At 36.4% G+C, this 17392-nt stretch overlaps 2 protein-coding genes across 2 annotated transcripts in view; one reads left to right on the top strand and one right to left on the bottom strand.

Moving 5' to 3' along the window:
* Positions 1 to 284: 284 nt before the first annotated feature.
* Positions 285 to 13497, bottom strand: LOC138319253 (abscission/NoCut checkpoint regulator-like). The gene is made up of 11 exons (XM_069262277.1): positions 13326 to 13497; positions 10750 to 10871; positions 9449 to 9511; positions 8649 to 8806; positions 8209 to 8303; positions 6406 to 6565; positions 5986 to 6255; positions 4253 to 4335; positions 3219 to 3326; positions 2720 to 2820; positions 285 to 920 (listed from the first exon to the last, which is right to left on the bottom strand). Exons 1-11 carry the CDS (start codon positions 13371 to 13373, stop codon positions 848 to 850), a joined length of 1281 nt encoding a protein of 426 aa, XP_069118378.1. The 5' UTR covers positions 13374 to 13497; the 3' UTR covers positions 285 to 847.
* A 3670-nt stretch (positions 13498 to 17167) lies between these two features.
* Positions 17168 to 17392, top strand: part of LOC138319254 (polypeptide N-acetylgalactosaminyltransferase-like) — a 42778-nt gene continuing 42553 nt past the window's right edge. Inside the window, exon 1 of the mRNA XM_069262278.1 lies at positions 17168 to 17301. Within this exon, the coding sequence (XP_069118379.1) occupies positions 17209 to 17301 (93 nt within the window). The 5' untranslated portion in view covers positions 17168 to 17208. The remainder of the gene's footprint in view (positions 17302 to 17392) is intronic.

Raw genomic sequence — 17392 nt, forward strand, 5'->3', positions numbered from 1 at the left:
TCTTGTAAAATATTTGTAATTTGTGGTGTTATGATTATATACATTTTTCTACACCTACTTCTGTATACCCGAACATCTGTTCATGAATATTTTAGTGTACTCTTTTAGCTCATTGTTAGATTCAAAAGGGTATGCAACATAGCAATAACATTGTAACAGAAAAGTACTGCAAAGGAAGTGTAAAAATAATGGGATCATCAACAAATATGTAATGTTAAGAATAATGGTACATGACTTGATTTCTCCTAGTACAAACTATTATTCATGTAGTACTAAAGCACAAACGTATTGATATTAATTTATTACACCAAGGAAATAAAATAAGTCTGTTGTTCAAAGATTCCTGATCCAAGAACCACTGAGCAATGTACAAAATGTACATATAAGAAACATTCACTGTGTGAACAACATATAAAGCTTGGAAGCTTATACAATCAACGTGCTGAATATATAAAAACATTAGAAATGGAAGCAAAGTGTATCTCCTTTAGCAAAGTGGTAAATTTTGGCATAAAATATTAAACTTTGAAAATAAATAGTACGTTTGTAAATACAGCTATCTTCAATATAACTTATTATCCACTATTCACTACAAAAGATTCTAAACATTTAGTTAATTTCCAACTTCTTAATCACTAGCATCCTATCTGACATGGAATAACTTTAAAACTCCAAGTTAATACAATCACATATTTTCTTTTTCGATTATTGTAGCACAGTTAATTCCTTTGATATAATTCCGTGTTTCTCTATTTAAACTGTAGATCCTGGCTGTATGAGAAGTCCTTTATTATTAATTCACTGCTAGATAACCTTGACCTCTCGGCCTGAAGTTCCTTAACCAACATCACGTGATCCCTTTAGGTGAAATGTATTTTGATGTAACATGATCCTCCATCTGGAAGTCTTTGTGACTTTTACTGTAAAGAAAAGAAACCAAAGTGTCATAAATCTACTAACAGCCATTTTGTCTTTATAGTAGAAATAACTTGTCTTTAGTATAATTCAATTTTTTATCAATTATGTAACAAGAGATCCCAGAGGGATCTTGGCGCCCACCAAAGATTGATCTATGTCTGACAAATGAAAGAGGGATCTTTTCTCTGCTTTTCAAACTTACACTTCTTTTTTCTGCTTTTCAAACTTTAAACTATCAAAATCCAAGATGGTGGTCGCAAAATGCAATAGGCAGAACTAGGGTCCTAGAGGAACCTACATATGATATTTGAGAACAATCCCTTCAATACTTTCTGAGAAATAGCGGTAACAAACTTTAACTATCAAAATCCAAGATGGCTACCTGGCGGCCATCTTGTTGACCGATCAGTCCCAAAATGCAATATGCACAACTGGGGTCCTAGGGGAACCTACATATGAAATTTGAGAAAGATCCCTTCAGTGCTTTCTGAGAAATAGTGGTAACAAACTTTAACTATCAAAATCCAAGATGGCTACCTGGCGGCCATCTTGTTGACTGATCAGTCCCAAAATGCAATATGCACTACTAGGGTCCTACGGGAACCTACATATGAAATTTGAGAACAATCCCTTCAATACTTTCTGAGAAATAGCCGTAACAAACTTTAACTATCAAAATCCAAGATGGCTGCTGGTCGGCCATCTTGTTGACCGATCAGTCCCAAAATGTGATATGCAGAACTAGGGTCCTAGAGGAACCTACATATGAAATTTGAGAACAATCCCTTCAATACTTTCTGAGAAATAGCGGTAACAAACTTTAACTATCAAAATCCAAGATGGCCACCGGCCGGCCATCTTGTTGACCGATCAGTCCCAAAATGCAATATGCACAACTGGGGTCCTAGGGGAACCTACATATGAAATTTGAGAAAGATCCCTTAAGTACTTTCTGAGAATTAGCGGTAACAAACTTTAACTATCAAAATCCAAGATGGCTGCATGGCGGCCATCTTGTTGACCGATCAGTCCCAAAATACAATATGCACAACTAGGGTCCTAGGGGAACCTACATATGAAATTTGAGAAAGATCCCTTCAGTGCTTTCTGAGAAATAGCGGTAACAAACTTTAACTATCAAAATCCAAGATGGCTACCTGGCGGCCATCTTGTTGACCGTGTTGACCGATCAGTCCCAAAATGCAATATGCACAACTAGGGTCCTAGGGGAACCTACATATGAAATTTGAGAAAGATCCCTTCAGTACTTTCTGAGAAATAGCGGTAACAAACTTTAACTATCAAAATCCAAGATGGCTGCCTGGCGGCCATCTTGTTGACTGATCAGTCCCAAAATACAATATGCACAACTAGGGTCCTAGGGGAACCTACATATGAAATTTGAGAAAGATCCCTTCAGTACTTTTAGAGAAATAGCGGTAACAAGAATCGTTAACGGACGGACGGACGGACGGACGGACGGACGGACGGACGGACGGACGGAAGGACGGACGGACGGAAGGACGACGGACCACGGACGAAAGGCGATTTGAATAGCCCACCATCTGATGATGGTGGGCTAAAAATCTAGTCCACTAAACCTGCATATATTATTAGGCTTAAAAGGAAAAAAAATTTGCCTAAAAAAGGCTTTTTTTTTTTTTTAAAGCACCTACGCCTAATAGGTTTAGTGGACTAGTAAAACACCAGAGTGATATCAGAATACTAATAGACACCTGTGGTGGGGATGTAAACTTATATCTACTGATACCTATTATTAACAACTAACAAGTTCACTTACTTCCAGCATTGACTACAGTACAGATCCAAATCACAACCGTGACAGCGAATTGTCGCGTCCTCGGTACAGATAGAACAGTAGGGCAGCTCGTCATCATCCTCCTGTCAACAACATACCAAACAATACAACAATGCCAATTAATATTAGACAAGTTCTTGCTAATAATTTATCTATATAGATATGAAAGACAGACAACTTGATTCCTCAATTCTTCATGTGAAACACAGATCTTATCACTTCTTATTTGAAGAGATAAAAAAAACCATTAATCCAATCAAACTTACCAATTATATAATTTAAGTATGAAATGGTCAAAAACATGCCTAAAGGGTTTTTAACACATTTGGTATCTATGACATTGACCAAAGGTCAATACCTATCTGGTGTGTGCTTAATTTATTATAAGTGAGAGGAAGAATAGTGTCATGGCACTTGCACGCAGAATGCTGAGTTACAATAAGTAATCATTACATCTGTTCAGTAGCTGACCACTCCTTACCTGTGACCTTTCCTCATTTGACCTTATTTGTGACTTTCTCTGCCCCATCTTATCCACATCTATATTGTCTCTACCTGCGGCCTCATCAAGTTTCTGCTCCTCCATTAACTGAAAATTTTTAACATTTTTAAATTAAAGTGACAGTTAATGTAGCTACAACCATTGCTGTTTTTAGCAATGAACAAATTATCCCTTGTGAAAATTTGCATGCAGATCACAGCAACTCGACTATTCCAATTTTTATTAGAACTGGTTTATGTCTGATATCTACCTAATGTTGATGCTAGCTTAACCAAAATTATCCCTTTAAAGTAGGTTGATACAACAAGTCATATACAAAAATTATATAGAGTTAAATATTTCACCACAAGTAAATTATTTTTTGAAAGTTACAATGTGACACAAGCTTATATTTACAGTGCAGAGCTGTAAAACAAATACAAGGATTAAAGGATTTAAGTTACAAAAACAGATTAAGGAAATTAAAATTACCTATGTTGAAGCACAGAAGATTATGAGGAGACATGATTCAGGTGTATAATCAATGCATGGGTACAACAACCCGTCAGTTAGAAACCAATTCTTAAAAATCAAAATGAGGAAGAGAACAAGAAGTCACAGTCTACCACTTGAAATATAGAATCTTACATGAGTGTTCATTTCATAATGAGATTTTATGAAACAAGTCTAAGAAGTTTATATTTTTGCAAGCCTTGGCCAGCAAAAATAAAAACTTCTTAGACTTGTTTCATAAAAGTGATTAATATGTAAATCAAATGTAAGGAAATTCTCATTTAAAGAAAGGGTGCCTAATCACTGGAACTCTCTGCCAAATGAGATTATCACATCACCAACAATGAAAACTCTTGAAGCCCGACTGGATAAACACTGGGGACAACCAGAATGTTTTTACTAATCATAGACTTAATAATTTTTTCAATCTATTCCCTGTCAGAGAAAAATGGATCTAGATATATAGGCATCTGCCTGTGTCCAGTATTATTTTTATATGAGTTAGTGAGAGAAGGTGTTACCCGTTTAATCAGATTTGCGGCTAGCTCATCCTCATTTTCATTATCACTGTCAGAACTTTCCATGTGTTCCCTTTGGGCATTATCTGAAACATGAAAACCATTGGTGTTACTTTTTGAAATAATCTTTGACATTTAACCTTGATTACGACAACAGTCCGACCAGTGATAAGAATACAGAAGAGGGCCTGTGTTGCTCACCTGGTCATTTCATTAAATTATACAGCACTTAGCTTAAAATCTGACATAACATTGTCAGGTATTGGAATAATGGATTCAATTTAAAACACACAGCTGTCTCATTCAAAAGGAAAAATCAAAAATAAATTTAACTAAACATATGAAAAAGAAATATTTATAAATCTCCAAAAAGAAGTTGTTTTCATCAATATAAAACAATATGGCCATACTTACCAATTTTAGCCCTGTTCCTCAAACCCATCAACTTTGCTAGCCAAGGGTACAGTAGTCTACGATACCGAACCCCTGGCATAGGTTGTGTCAAAATTGAAGTTCTCGCTTTCAAATTCTGATTGAATGAGCCTAGGTTTAGGCGACCAATGAAAACGCAGTTTTATATGTCAACAAAACTGAATCGAAGTGATAGTAGTGACCTACATTTGTAAATTGAAGCATACCATGACTGTCAACAACAGCTCCTAGCGGAGTCATATTTACTATTAATCAATTATCAGGGTATTAAATTTTAGACCAGTGCTTAATGAAGTACATGGATAAGTTGCTCTTCAAACAGATTGGGAAAGTAAATATGTGCATGTGTTCTGTTTCTCAAAGTTAAACAAATTATGCAAAGATAAACTGCGATGTCCAGACAAAATTGGACATTGATGCATGAAACACAAAAACTGGTGTTTAAACTGACAAACAAATGACTCACAAACTTGTTTATCTTTGGTATTTTGAATCTGTCGCAAACAATATGCCATTTTGTGCATTTCAATGGCCGCTGCTATTTTTCAATCCATACAACAATGATACAAGCTTTTTCATTGGTTGCTTATAAGATAAATGGAAGGGGTGCAACTGTGGTGATCCAGCAGGTGGTCTGTGCCAAAACATGACTTATGAAGTGACATATGCCAAGGGTTCAGTATCGTAGACTACTGTACCCTTGACTTGCGAATCAAAGTTGCAAACCCATGGAATCAGCCGAAGTACATGTACCAGTATTTGTTCAATTTCTAATCCCCACCCTTGGATAATACATGTACAAACAAAATACACGTATGAAGGATACCAATTCTCAACTTTTAGAGAAGAATTTGTTTATAGCAACATGGACAATTGTTAACAGACACGTTTTGGCCCATCCCATCAGGGCCCCTGGGGTCATCCAAACCATTTGCACAATTTTGAATCCCTAAGAATATAACATGTGAAATAAGTGTTATATCCATTCATAACTTTTAGAGATTATACTTAAGCTGTTTTACAGCAATATGGCCAAATAGACCCCTTTTGGTCCTGCCCCTCAGGCCTCCGGAACATTAGACCAACCATTTGTACAAAGTTTTTATCTTTTGGTCCTGCCCCTCAGGCCTCCGGAACATTAGACCAACCATTTGTACAAAGTTTTTATCTTTTGGTCCTGCCCCTCAGGCCTCCGGAACATTAGACCAACCATTTGTACATTTATCTCCACCACATAAGGATGCTACATGCCTAACTTGGTTAAATTCCGACCAGTGGTATTTTGGGTATATATTACTTCATACCTTTATTGATGTCCTCTTTACTTTGACCTTTGTAATCTTGTAGTTTCTTCATGATTTCCTTATCCTTCTGAAGTCCGTCAAGTGCCCTCTTGGCGTCTGCCTCCACTTCCTGTGATGCTTCAGCTATCAGCCTCTGCATCTCCTCCACACTGATATCATCCTGACCTGACTTTCCGGATGGTGAAGCGATGTTCTGCACAAATGGCTGAGTGTTATCTGTTAAACTGCTGTTTAGATTATTCTGTTGATCATCCGATGTTGAAGGCTGGCCTACAATGAGGTGACAATATGTATAGAGGCTTTAGCATCACAGTGGGTCACTGCCTGGTAGACTTATAATTATGACTGTATTAACCACATCTCCCAAACAACATCAATTGATGATAATTAATAAAGATATAATGTATGTAATATTCTTACTGTTATCATCCTGACCTTGACCTCTCAAGTTAGACAAGCGACCTTCAACCTGTTTGACAGGGTCAGGCAAGCGAGAGTCTAGTTCTACCTCAGCTGCAATCTCATCCAAAATATCATCTATTTGGGCCTGCTGTGTGCGACGTTCTGGGGCCAGAAATGACTGAAATGTGTGAATTGAACATTTAAACAACATTTCAATGATGAGCAATGAATAAGGTTCATATCATATCTAAAATGTTTTGGTTATCTAAAACAGAAGGGAGAGAAGCCTCCTGACTTGGAAGAAAGCATTTGATAAATGGTACCAATTAATATAAATTAAAATAAATAAATTTTTAAAATTATAAATTTTTAAAATATAATATAAATGCAAAATCATTATATCACATTACCTGTAAAGCTTTCCCCATAAGTCTTTGAAGGTATTTGTTATTATACCTAAGATGTAAGTATATGCATACAGTAACTTCTGTTTTCATAACTCAGTTATATGGATATTTTGATGAATGTTACAACAAAAGGCTGAATAAAAACAACCTCTTTGAAGGAAAATATTTGTATTGTCATTGGGTAGAACAAGAGATCCCAGAGGGATCTCGATTCCTACCATTTAATGGTCTATGCTGGACTTTTCTCTGTGTTCTCCTTCTTTCACTCTTCCTAGAAAACTACACACAAAGTCTACATAACAGCAAAACCTGTCAACTATCATTACCACCATGGATGTCTGCAGCACACAATACAATATGCATAACTAGGCACTAGGGGGAAAGAATCTATATATTATGAAATAGGACGAAAATAACAAGAGCCCCTGGGCCTTAACAGTCATCTGATATTTGATAAAAATTAGCTATGTAACTTACGAGCCAACTGATGTATTTTGCTCACGATATAGGAACATACATCTAATAGGTCTACATACAAAGTTTCATTAAGCTTGGTGTATATTTACTCATATTACCGTGTTCACAAGGTTCAATAATTATTATTGCAAAAGGCAACAAGGAGTCACAAAGAGTGGCATTATCCCCCGTGCCCCACAGTTGGTATAAAACCCAAATACATCAAGGTCAAACTATAATTAAAGCATAACTTTAATGTATGTGAGTATTGTAAAACTGAACAAAAAATAATAGCAGGTAACAAAAAGAAACTGTAATTTGGTATCCATGGTAACAGAAAAATTTCCAAAATTGAAGGTCCGCACCTACAAAAGGCACAACTAGGGCACTTGTCTGATATATTTAGAAAATTTCCTGGAGCTTCGTTGAAATGTTTTGGAGTTTTAGTCCGGAATCAAAATGAAACAGTAATTTGGTATTTTTGACTAAGTGTTTCCATGGTAATGGATTTCATTCCAAAAATGGAAGGTCCGCAGTAGCAAAAGGCACAACAAGGGAACTTGTCTAATGTATACGATGAGTTTCAAGGAGTTGCATTGAACCATTTTTGAGCTATAGCCCAGAAAAGGATATCGGACAGACGAATGGACGGATGGAACCCAAAACAATATCCCTCGCAAACGCGTTTCGCAGGGGATAATAACTCCCTAAATAAATTAAGAGTCAGTCAAGGTTATTTTCAAATTTGTTCCAGATATTTCCAATGTTAGTCTATATGCAAATTTTCATTAAGCTTGGTTCATATTTACTCGAGTTTTCACAATCACAAGGTCCAATAGTAATAATTAGTGCAAAGAACAATGACTATAAAATAAAATATGCTGATACTGTCACAACATAATAAAGCAACAGGTAAGTTAACCTGTGGTATTATTCAGATCAATTATCTACAGCATACCAGCTTGGTTGGGGCGGTCATCACTGCAGGGTTTTGTCCCTTTAACTTTGCCAGCCGTTCCTTCATCTCTTCTTCTGATGCAACTGGAGCAGCTTCTGTGAGCAAATACAGATGATTGAATAATGAAATAGAGTCATGACAATGCTAACAATAATAATTTTGTGCTTTTCAACTTCAGTTTGAAAAATATTGACAAAAGAGGGCAATCAGACATAGACACAATCAGTATGAACACCGAGTTGTTATTCAGTTTTAAACTTTACCAGCAGTAAGCAAATATTAAAACAGTCATTACCAAACCCTTACAATGTATCCTAGAGTTTGTTGAGTGACTGCTTCAAACCAAACCTTTTGGTTTTCCCTGGATTTTGTCCAGCTGCTCTGCTAAAAAGCTTATATATGTAAAGTTTTTGGTCCAGTCGCTCTGCTATCTCCCTTACGTTTTGGTTTTTCTTTAAGTTTGTTCAGTCTCTCTGCTATGTCCCGTTCAGCTGCTGTGAGGCCTTTATACTGAGCCTTTGTCGGACCTTTGGCAGCAGATATGGAATGTGATGAACCTGTCCCCATTTGTTCTCGTTCCTGTAAGGCTGCTACCCGTCTGAAGAATTCAAAGATGAAAATAATGCTCAGCTGCCAACTCAATCAATAATTGGTTTTCTAGATATATTATACATGCTTGTTTCACAAATGTCCTGAATAATCATTGCAACATAAAGGTTTTTTTGGTTTTTTTGCAAGACTCACACTTTTTGTCCCAAAAATTGTTAAGGGAGGAAAACACAAGTGGATTTCTTTATTGGCAAATGAAACTTTTGGTCTTTGTAAATACAGGGCTCATAGCTCATAAATTTGACACTTGATTTATTATTTTTACTAATGAGTTCTGTACATTGTATGTATCTGTCCCTCAACCTTCGTCAAAAACCAAAGACTTTAGAGTGACTGCTCTATTGTAACATGCAGTCTTCCTTACTGTTTTCATGCTTTCCTTAGTTTTATATTAATGTATGTTTTATATAAATAAACATTATAAACTTTGACTGTGTCCTTGATATAACTATGACAGATGATAGGCGACAGAACAGCGTGGACATCTATGTAAGAGTTGCCTCCCCTTTACCACAAATTATCCTTTGCCCTTTTCTTACATGTAGCTATTTCATGTGGTAAACCAACATGAAATGGTATAAGGGAATACTACTTTATATCAGAAACATGCATTTATGAACTATTAACATACTTTTTATAGGCAGCAGGAGGAGAAAATTTGGCAGGATTGTCAATTGAGGAATCTTTCGCTCGTCTGTAATTATAAAGTGTAAATTAAATAAATGAAGCAAACATAACAAAGAGTATTTTACATGGATATCAAAACAAGATAGAATCTGTGAATATCTAAGATTTTAAAGACCTAGATTATGCTATTAAAGATTGATACATAAACAAGAGATCCTAGAGGGATCTTGGCGACAAGTTGGCGTCCACCAAAGAATGATCTATGTCTGACAATGGAAAGGTGGATATTTTCTCTGCTTTTCAAACTTTTTCAAACATACATATACTAACTGGTACATTGTACATATAAGATTTGAGATAGAACGCTTCAGTATTTCTAAGAAATAGCAGTAACAAACTTCAACTATCAAATTCCAAGATGGCGGCCTGTCGGCCATCTTCTTCGCCGATCAGTTCCAAAATGCAATATGCACAACAAGTGCCCTTGGGAACCTACATATGAAATTTGAGAATGATCCCTTCAATACTTTCTGAAAAATTGTGATAACAAACTTTAAATATCAAATTCCAAGATGGCTGTCCGCTGGCTCTCTTGCTGACCAATTGATCCCAAAATGTAATCAAAATGCACAACTAGGGCCCTAGGGGAACATACATATGAAATTTGAGACAGACCCGTTCAGTACTTTTTGAGAAATAGCAATAATAACTTTTTTTTACATATGGATCATCAGATGGTGGGCTATTCAAATCGCTTTTGAAAATAATTGTGCATGTTTTTCATATTTGAGTACCACGAAGAGAGTTAAATATATAGTGGCAAGGCTCAAACCTGGGACCTCCGAACACTAGCCGAAAGCTCTATCAAACAAGCTTAATGCCCATAATCATCAACATTGATGGATGGCATTATAACTAAGAAGAAGAAGAACCTGGTCACTGATGATCAACCTAATTCAATACTGCAACATTTACCAATCCTTTCACCAAATCTTCGTCCTTAAACAACATCTCACAAGTTTCCATACCCCTAGCTAAGCATACTCCCAATGCTTGAAACAATGGTTGGCAATGCAATTCAATCTCATTGAGTCACCAATGTTTAACAAGAGAGGAAAAATAAAGTAGCGGCCAGACTGGGAACACACATGACTTCCAAACACTAGCAGGATGTTCTACAGATTGAGCTATGTGGTCACTGATGATTGACCCAGTCCAATTCCACTACATTTATATCTCTCTATCAAAGTCAGTTGAATTCAACGTACTCACCATTTTTTTGTTATATATATAAATATGTCTTACCCATTTAGGACATTGAAACACCTGTTACACACATGATGTTTTTCATTTTTAAGTTTCGGAATCGCAGTCTTTTTTGTCAAACATTTTCCACAAAATGCATATCCACATTGTTTGCATCCATGCTGAAACAAAAGAGAAATTCTTCCGTTGAATTACAGTTTTTTCCCCAAAACACATAACACAACATAGCACAAATGCAACAATTAGATTTATTAGCATGTCGGAAAGTATTGAAAATAGATGCAATACTTTGAGAAAATTGTATCAAGTTCCTAAGTAACAAACGCTAATACTGAACAAATAATAGTAAATTGTACCAGAAACAATGTGTGGTGGTGTATGGGAAGAAGGAATACTCAAATGTATCCTTTGTGGCTGCAATGTGTCTGTATGCATAGGGATGTGTGTGTCTAGTGCGGGTGTCGACAGGTGTAAGATATTGTTCTGGGTTGATGGCAACGAGGTGATATGCGATTTTATATATTATTGTATGTGTATATGATGAGTCATGATTGTAGGCGGTGTGTTTGTAGTGTTGGTTTTAGCTATTGGAGTGTGTGTAACATGTCTGTGACTGAGGAAGTGTTATGATATCTGTTGTGTACATATCGTGCTGCTGTGCGTTGATTTTTTTCTATTTGTTGTATTTGGCCAGTACTGTGTGGATCTCAGATAAAGGAGCAGTACTCTAGTTTGGGTCTGATGAGTGCTTTAGGCCTATATGCTTGTTCTTTAATGTTACTAATCTTTACTTTATTACTCCAGTTACATTATGCTTTATGCAAGATGCGCCGAGAGGATTTTGTATTATGCTTCAGGTTGGGCACATGTAAATGTATTGCTATTATAGCGATATATAGATATAATAGCTATTTATAGCTACAGTGCCGTGCCAAAAGTATTCGGTCACAATGGCGGCGTGTTCACGTTGTGTCAATAACATCACTGAAAATGGCCTTGGATATTCGTTGTAAACGTCACTGATGATGACGTGCGTTATTTTTAGGTTTGCATATGACCTCATGTTACGTCACACAATAGTTTTGTTGTCGTCTGCTTTCTGGTTTTTTCCTGTGTATGTGTATTGCCAAGATGGGCTGAAAAGGGAAAGAACTGTCAATGGGCAGTAAAAAAATGATCGTAGGGATGTTTCGGAGTGGATATTCACAATGAAAGATAAGTATGATGTTAAAAATACCCAAGTTTACAATTACTGACATTGTAAATAAATTTTGTACATGTGGTTCAGTGGAAAACTGGCCGAGAAGCGGACGACCAAAGTTAGTGAATTTGTGGGATTATCGTTCTTTGGAGCGGATTGTTAAAAACAATAGGAGGGATTCCCTTAATGATATTATCGTTAAATACAATGAGCAAAGGAATATTCCAACTTCTTAAAGAACACTTCAACGACATCTAAGCCAACATGGGTATACTAGGTGTGTTTCTAGGGAGAAACTTGTCGTGAAGCAGATTAACCAAAATAAGAGACTTGCTTGATGTAGAGAAAAGCAGAGATGGACACTAAATAATTGGAAGCGAGTTATTTTCTCTGATGAAAGCAAAACAATGATTGGACAGGACCACAGGGTTTATATATGGAGAAAGCGAGATGAAGGATGGCGACCGGATCCTGTGCAGCTGCGTGATACCCAAAACAACTCGAGCTTATGATTTGGGGGTGCATTTGTTGGAACGGTTTGGGGACATTAGCTCGAGTGGAAGGAAATATTAATACTGCAAAGTATCAGGAGGTTTTGGAGGAAAATCTTTGGCCAGTTCTTGCTCGACATTTTCCTACTGGTGGCTATTTTTTCCAAGACGACAATGCCCAGTTCACCGTGCGAGGTCCACTCAAGACTGCATCGTCCAGAACAGAATTAATGGAATGAGTTAGCCCGCTCAATCACCAGATTTAAACATAATTGAAAATATTTTGTTATTAATAAAAAGAAAACTCCAGTCTTGAATTATACCTCATCAAAACTGCTTTCTATATGTTTGAATGATCGATATAAACAATCATTGCAAGTTTCAGGAGTCTGTTTTGAGCGGAAGCAACTTTGTCTTCAAAAATGTTGTTTACCATCAGTTTTGTATAGCTATAAATAGCTATTATGGCTTTATATCGCTATAATAGCAATAAATTTACATGTGCCCAACCACAGGGGCCCGTTACTACTGTTTATATTATAATATATATTTTCAGTCACTGGGTACGTTATATCCCAGTCCGTTACTACTGTTTATATTATAATATATATTTTCAGTCACTGGGTACGTTATATCCCAATTGGGATATAACGTACCCAGTGACTGAAAATATATATTATAATATAAACAGTAGTAACGGGTGGCCCAACCTGTGGTTTATGCAAGATGCGCCGAGAGGATTTTGCAAACTAATGGATCAAAAACCCCGGTTGTTAAAAGTTTAAGTGTAATATACCTACCATTTAAAAACATCTAGATTTTACATCAAAATTAAAAGGGGTTATTTTAAGAATGTAACTCATCAGTCTGTCGTAAGCTGGAACGTTATCTTTCACATCATCGCAGAATTCATAAAACACTACCTCTTTCGAAAAAAGGCCGAATCCGGAGCCACATCCATAACAGGACATTTTTAGATTGTCTTTCTCGGTCGCCTAAGTAAATAACATCTGAGTCTGTCGTCGAATGAAAAACATCGTAAATCGAGAGTTTACTTTTTCTGTGTTTATTCGAAACACTATTTTCCCTTCAGTATAGAAGAATTCGAATAGAAGGGGAGTAACTGTGTGAGGTCGATATTGGAGTTTGCCGGAAATTTCTCTGCGATGTTGTGATTGTGCCACACTGACACAAAAATAAATAAATAAAAAATTATGACATCACGATCAGAGCACACATAACTGGTAAAATTATCCAAGCTATAATAACTGTAGTATTAACGGTAAACAAATAACTTTTCGAAATCAATCAAAGATTCATATCTACATGTACGTCCTTGAAATCAAATTATCAAACTAGTTTCAAGAACGCATATAACGTTAGGCCTAGTACATTTTAAAACACAGATGCACACCAGACGATTTTGGTAAGAGACTAATGTAGTATAGATCTACTAAATCTCTGGTAAGAGCAAATAAAACCCAATCTTCAATTTTAAAATTTACGGATTGTCTAGCGTGTTATATGTCAAATTTACGCATATTTTCAAAAACTACTTATGGTGGAATGAAACAAAATAATACGAACAGTTCTAATTAAAATCACATATCCTACACAATATGCACAAAGTTTTGGAAAAGATGAGAGTGTTTGATAATAATGCGCACCATTTTACCCAATACACTAGTTTCCTATATTTATATATAGTTAACGATTTCATTTAAATGTCTTTTGCGGTGAAACTACAAGGACTGATAATTTTGATTAACGAGTTTCCGAGACGAAAATACGAAATAACGAAATCGGACATAAATCAGCTCTATCGCCGACCCTAGAACGAATAATCATACCCTGCCTCCACTCCGTTCCCGGCAGGGTACGACCCTAGCTAATCCGACGAACATTCTCATTCCTTCTTATTGGTGACACAAATCCACGATGATTATATATATTGTGTGGATTGGCAGGAGCGTGATTGTGAAAAAAAAGTGAAGCCTTAGCTATTTACAGTGATTGTGAAGGTGCAGGTTAATTTTTTTAGTTTATAGTTATAAGATAAAAATAGTATAGAGTTTTAGGGAGTGGGGTTTAGGTCTTCGAGTTCTGTTTTTAGGATATATGACTTGAAGTCCTTTATTATAGTGCTTTGTACTGTAGCTATGGCAAGCCAAGTTACTTTTTATTCCAATTTCCGATATCGGGAATTCTAATTTCCGATAACAGAAATTCAATTTCCGATATCAGAAATTCTAATTTCCGATATCGGGAATTCAATTTCCGATATCGGGAAATCAATTTCCGATATCGGGAATTCATATTAATTTTTGACATCGGAAATTCTAATTCCCATATCAAAAATTCTAATTTCGATATCGGAAATTCTAATTCCCATATCGGATATCGGTATTTCAATTTCCGATATCGAGAATTCAATTTCCGATATCGGAAATGAAATATAATCTGCAATGCAAATAATGAGTAGAGAGAATTTCCGATATCGGCAATTGAATTTCCGATATCGGAAATTGTTTTCTAATTCCCGATATCGAAATTAGAATTTCCGATATCGGAATTAGAATTTCTGATATCAAGAATTTTTGTTCTAATTCCGATATCGGAATTAGAATTTCCGATATCGGAATTGAATTTCTGGCTTGCCATATGTAGCCACCTGGAGGATGTTCCATTGTTTAATTTGTGTGTGGGAAAATGAATGTTTGAATAAGGCCTTGGTGGCAGCTACATTTTTGAATATGTCTATGTGTGAATGGGTGTGCTCAAGGACGTATATGACTTTGACTATAGTCTATTGCCACATGATGGTCTTCATGAACACTCAACAATATATGATTTCGTTTAAAAAAAAATCCTAGTGTCTCGTTAGCATTTGCAGGTATGTCAGTGGCGTAGGAAGATGAAACGTCATGGGGGGGCAAAGGTCCTCAATATTTTGTAAACCCCCGCCCCCCCCCCCCTTCCCCCGCCACACCTACAGGAGGAGATAAATTCAACTCCCAACCATATAATATATGCTTTATGTACATTTTTCATATATCACTAAATTTAATCCTTGTACACATTTATAGACAGTGGGGTCGCTAAAAGGAAATTAACGAATACGCAAATTGGCCAAATTAGCGTGTGTGTCGAAGGCGCGAGATTTTGGTGTTTTATTAGGGGTCTGAGGGTGACCACCGGGATGAGTTTTTATGTATTTTGATGATTTTGCGATCGCCCGAAAGCGCGAGATTTTGGTGTTTAGGGGTCCGGGGGTCTCCCCCGAGAAAAAATTACGATTTAGAATGGCTTAGATGATTTTTACGATGCATTTTGATGAATTTGCGAGCGCCCAAAGGCGCGAGAATTTGGTGTTAGGGGGTCCGGGGGTCTCCCCCGCTAAAAAAAAATACGATTTAGAATGGCTGAGATGAGTTTTACGATAAAATTAAGTGATTATAAAGTGTTCTTAACATGGTAAGTTTTCGATTTAAAGCTACCTGCATTTAGAAATGATAATTGTGTCGTCATAACATTATGCAACCCTACTCGATCTGAATATACCGGCTTCATACCATCGGCACATTGTTGTGTAACATAAAAAAATGAATTAATTGTCTCGCTAAGACATCTAAACAAATTGATCTTTTAAAAGACATTGTTGTGGTATCTGCTTGTTGTGTAGTGTTCTGCTCTGCGTTGTTTTTTTCAATTTGCATGATTTGATTTGTCTGGTGAGGGTCACATACCGAGGAGCAGTACTCCAGTTTGGGTCTGACTATGTATTTGTAAGCATGTTTTTTTATATGTTGCGAGTTCATCTGGAGATTTCGTTTAAAAAAATCCTAGTGTCTCGTTAGCATTTGCAGGTATGTTGTTGATGAGTGTGTCCCATCGTAAGTTATTTTGTATTATGATTCCTAGATATTTGTGGTTGTGGAGTTTGTATGTATAATAGGTCTTTGTGCGTTTGTTTGAGATGCTGAGGACGTTACGCTTGTCCGGTGGAAGGACATTAACCAATCTTCCTCCCACCTACCTGCTGCGTCTAGATCCTCTTGTAATTTAAGTGCATGGTTTTGTATATTATGCTGTCATCTGCATAGACTGTGAGGGTACTGTCGTCCTAAGATCATGCTCTTGATTGTTTGAAAACGTTTTGAAATGTAGCAGAAAGGAGTGCGGAAACGAGTATAGTATGGCATAATATAGTATAGTACACGGGCAACGCGACATCGCAACAATGCGACAGAAAATAATTGGTTTGTCATCCTTTGACTATTATTATTGGAAAAGCAAATGATCCTGGTGAATGCAAGCCGCAATATACCGCTCGATCTCGATCTCGAGATCGAGAGAGAGAGAGAGCAAAACAAAAATGAATAATAACATTTCTCAACTAAATATGGTATAGTGTTACATTGTTCGGTTGATTGTGTTATTATCCTAAAAGTACACATGGTCTTATTAAAAAACACGTTAGATTTCTACTGTATTTATAAAATCACATTTAATGAGATTTTATGTTCTTTTTTATAATAGTTCTAATACTAAATGTTTGTATGATCATCCATAAAAACATCGTAACAATGAACGAGTCACTGTTCATGTTGTGCAGTTTTATAAATATTGCCCGATTCGTGGTCTGTGGCAACGACATGCGTGACAAAGTTTGACAGCGCTAACCGGAAGCACGTGGCACTTATGTTGACATATAACGCGCTTGTGAACATCGACCTTTTTGATTGGTTAATATAGTTAGAGCAGCGGAAGCCCCTACATGATGAAGTAAAACAGGACACCACCTCGATGTTGCGACGAAAGTATCGGTTTGTGCTGTTCCTTGGAACAATATGGATAGTAGGGATTGTTATTTATGCATTTAAATCCTACAACAGTCCAGTGAGTATACGACGACAGTTGTCAAACTTATCATAAAGCTAAATGCGAAATGCGTTTCTTTTAGTTAACGTAGTAAAACGCACCGTTAGTA

The sequence above is a fragment of the Argopecten irradians genome, chromosome 3 (genome assembly GCF_041381155.1).
Source record: "Argopecten irradians isolate NY chromosome 3, Ai_NY, whole genome shotgun sequence".
NCBI lineage: Eukaryota > Metazoa > Mollusca > Bivalvia > Pectinida > Pectinidae > Argopecten > Argopecten irradians.

What these genes read in the sequence shown, in the direction of transcription:
- LOC138319253 (XM_069262277.1), bottom strand. Translation starts at nt 13,373, where the DNA reads ATGTCCTGTTATGGATGTGGCTCCGGATTCGGCCTTTTTTCGAAAGAG. An exon ending in ACTTAAAGAAAAACCAAAAC is followed by an intron (nt 8,304 to 8,648) that starts GTAAGGGAGATA and finishes ATTTGCTCACAG; the next exon opens with AAGCTGCTCCAGTTGCATCA. An exon ending in CCGCAAATCTGATTAAACGG is followed by an intron (nt 3,327 to 4,252) that starts GTAACACCTTCT and finishes AAAAATTTTCAG; the next exon opens with TTAATGGAGGAGCAGAAACT.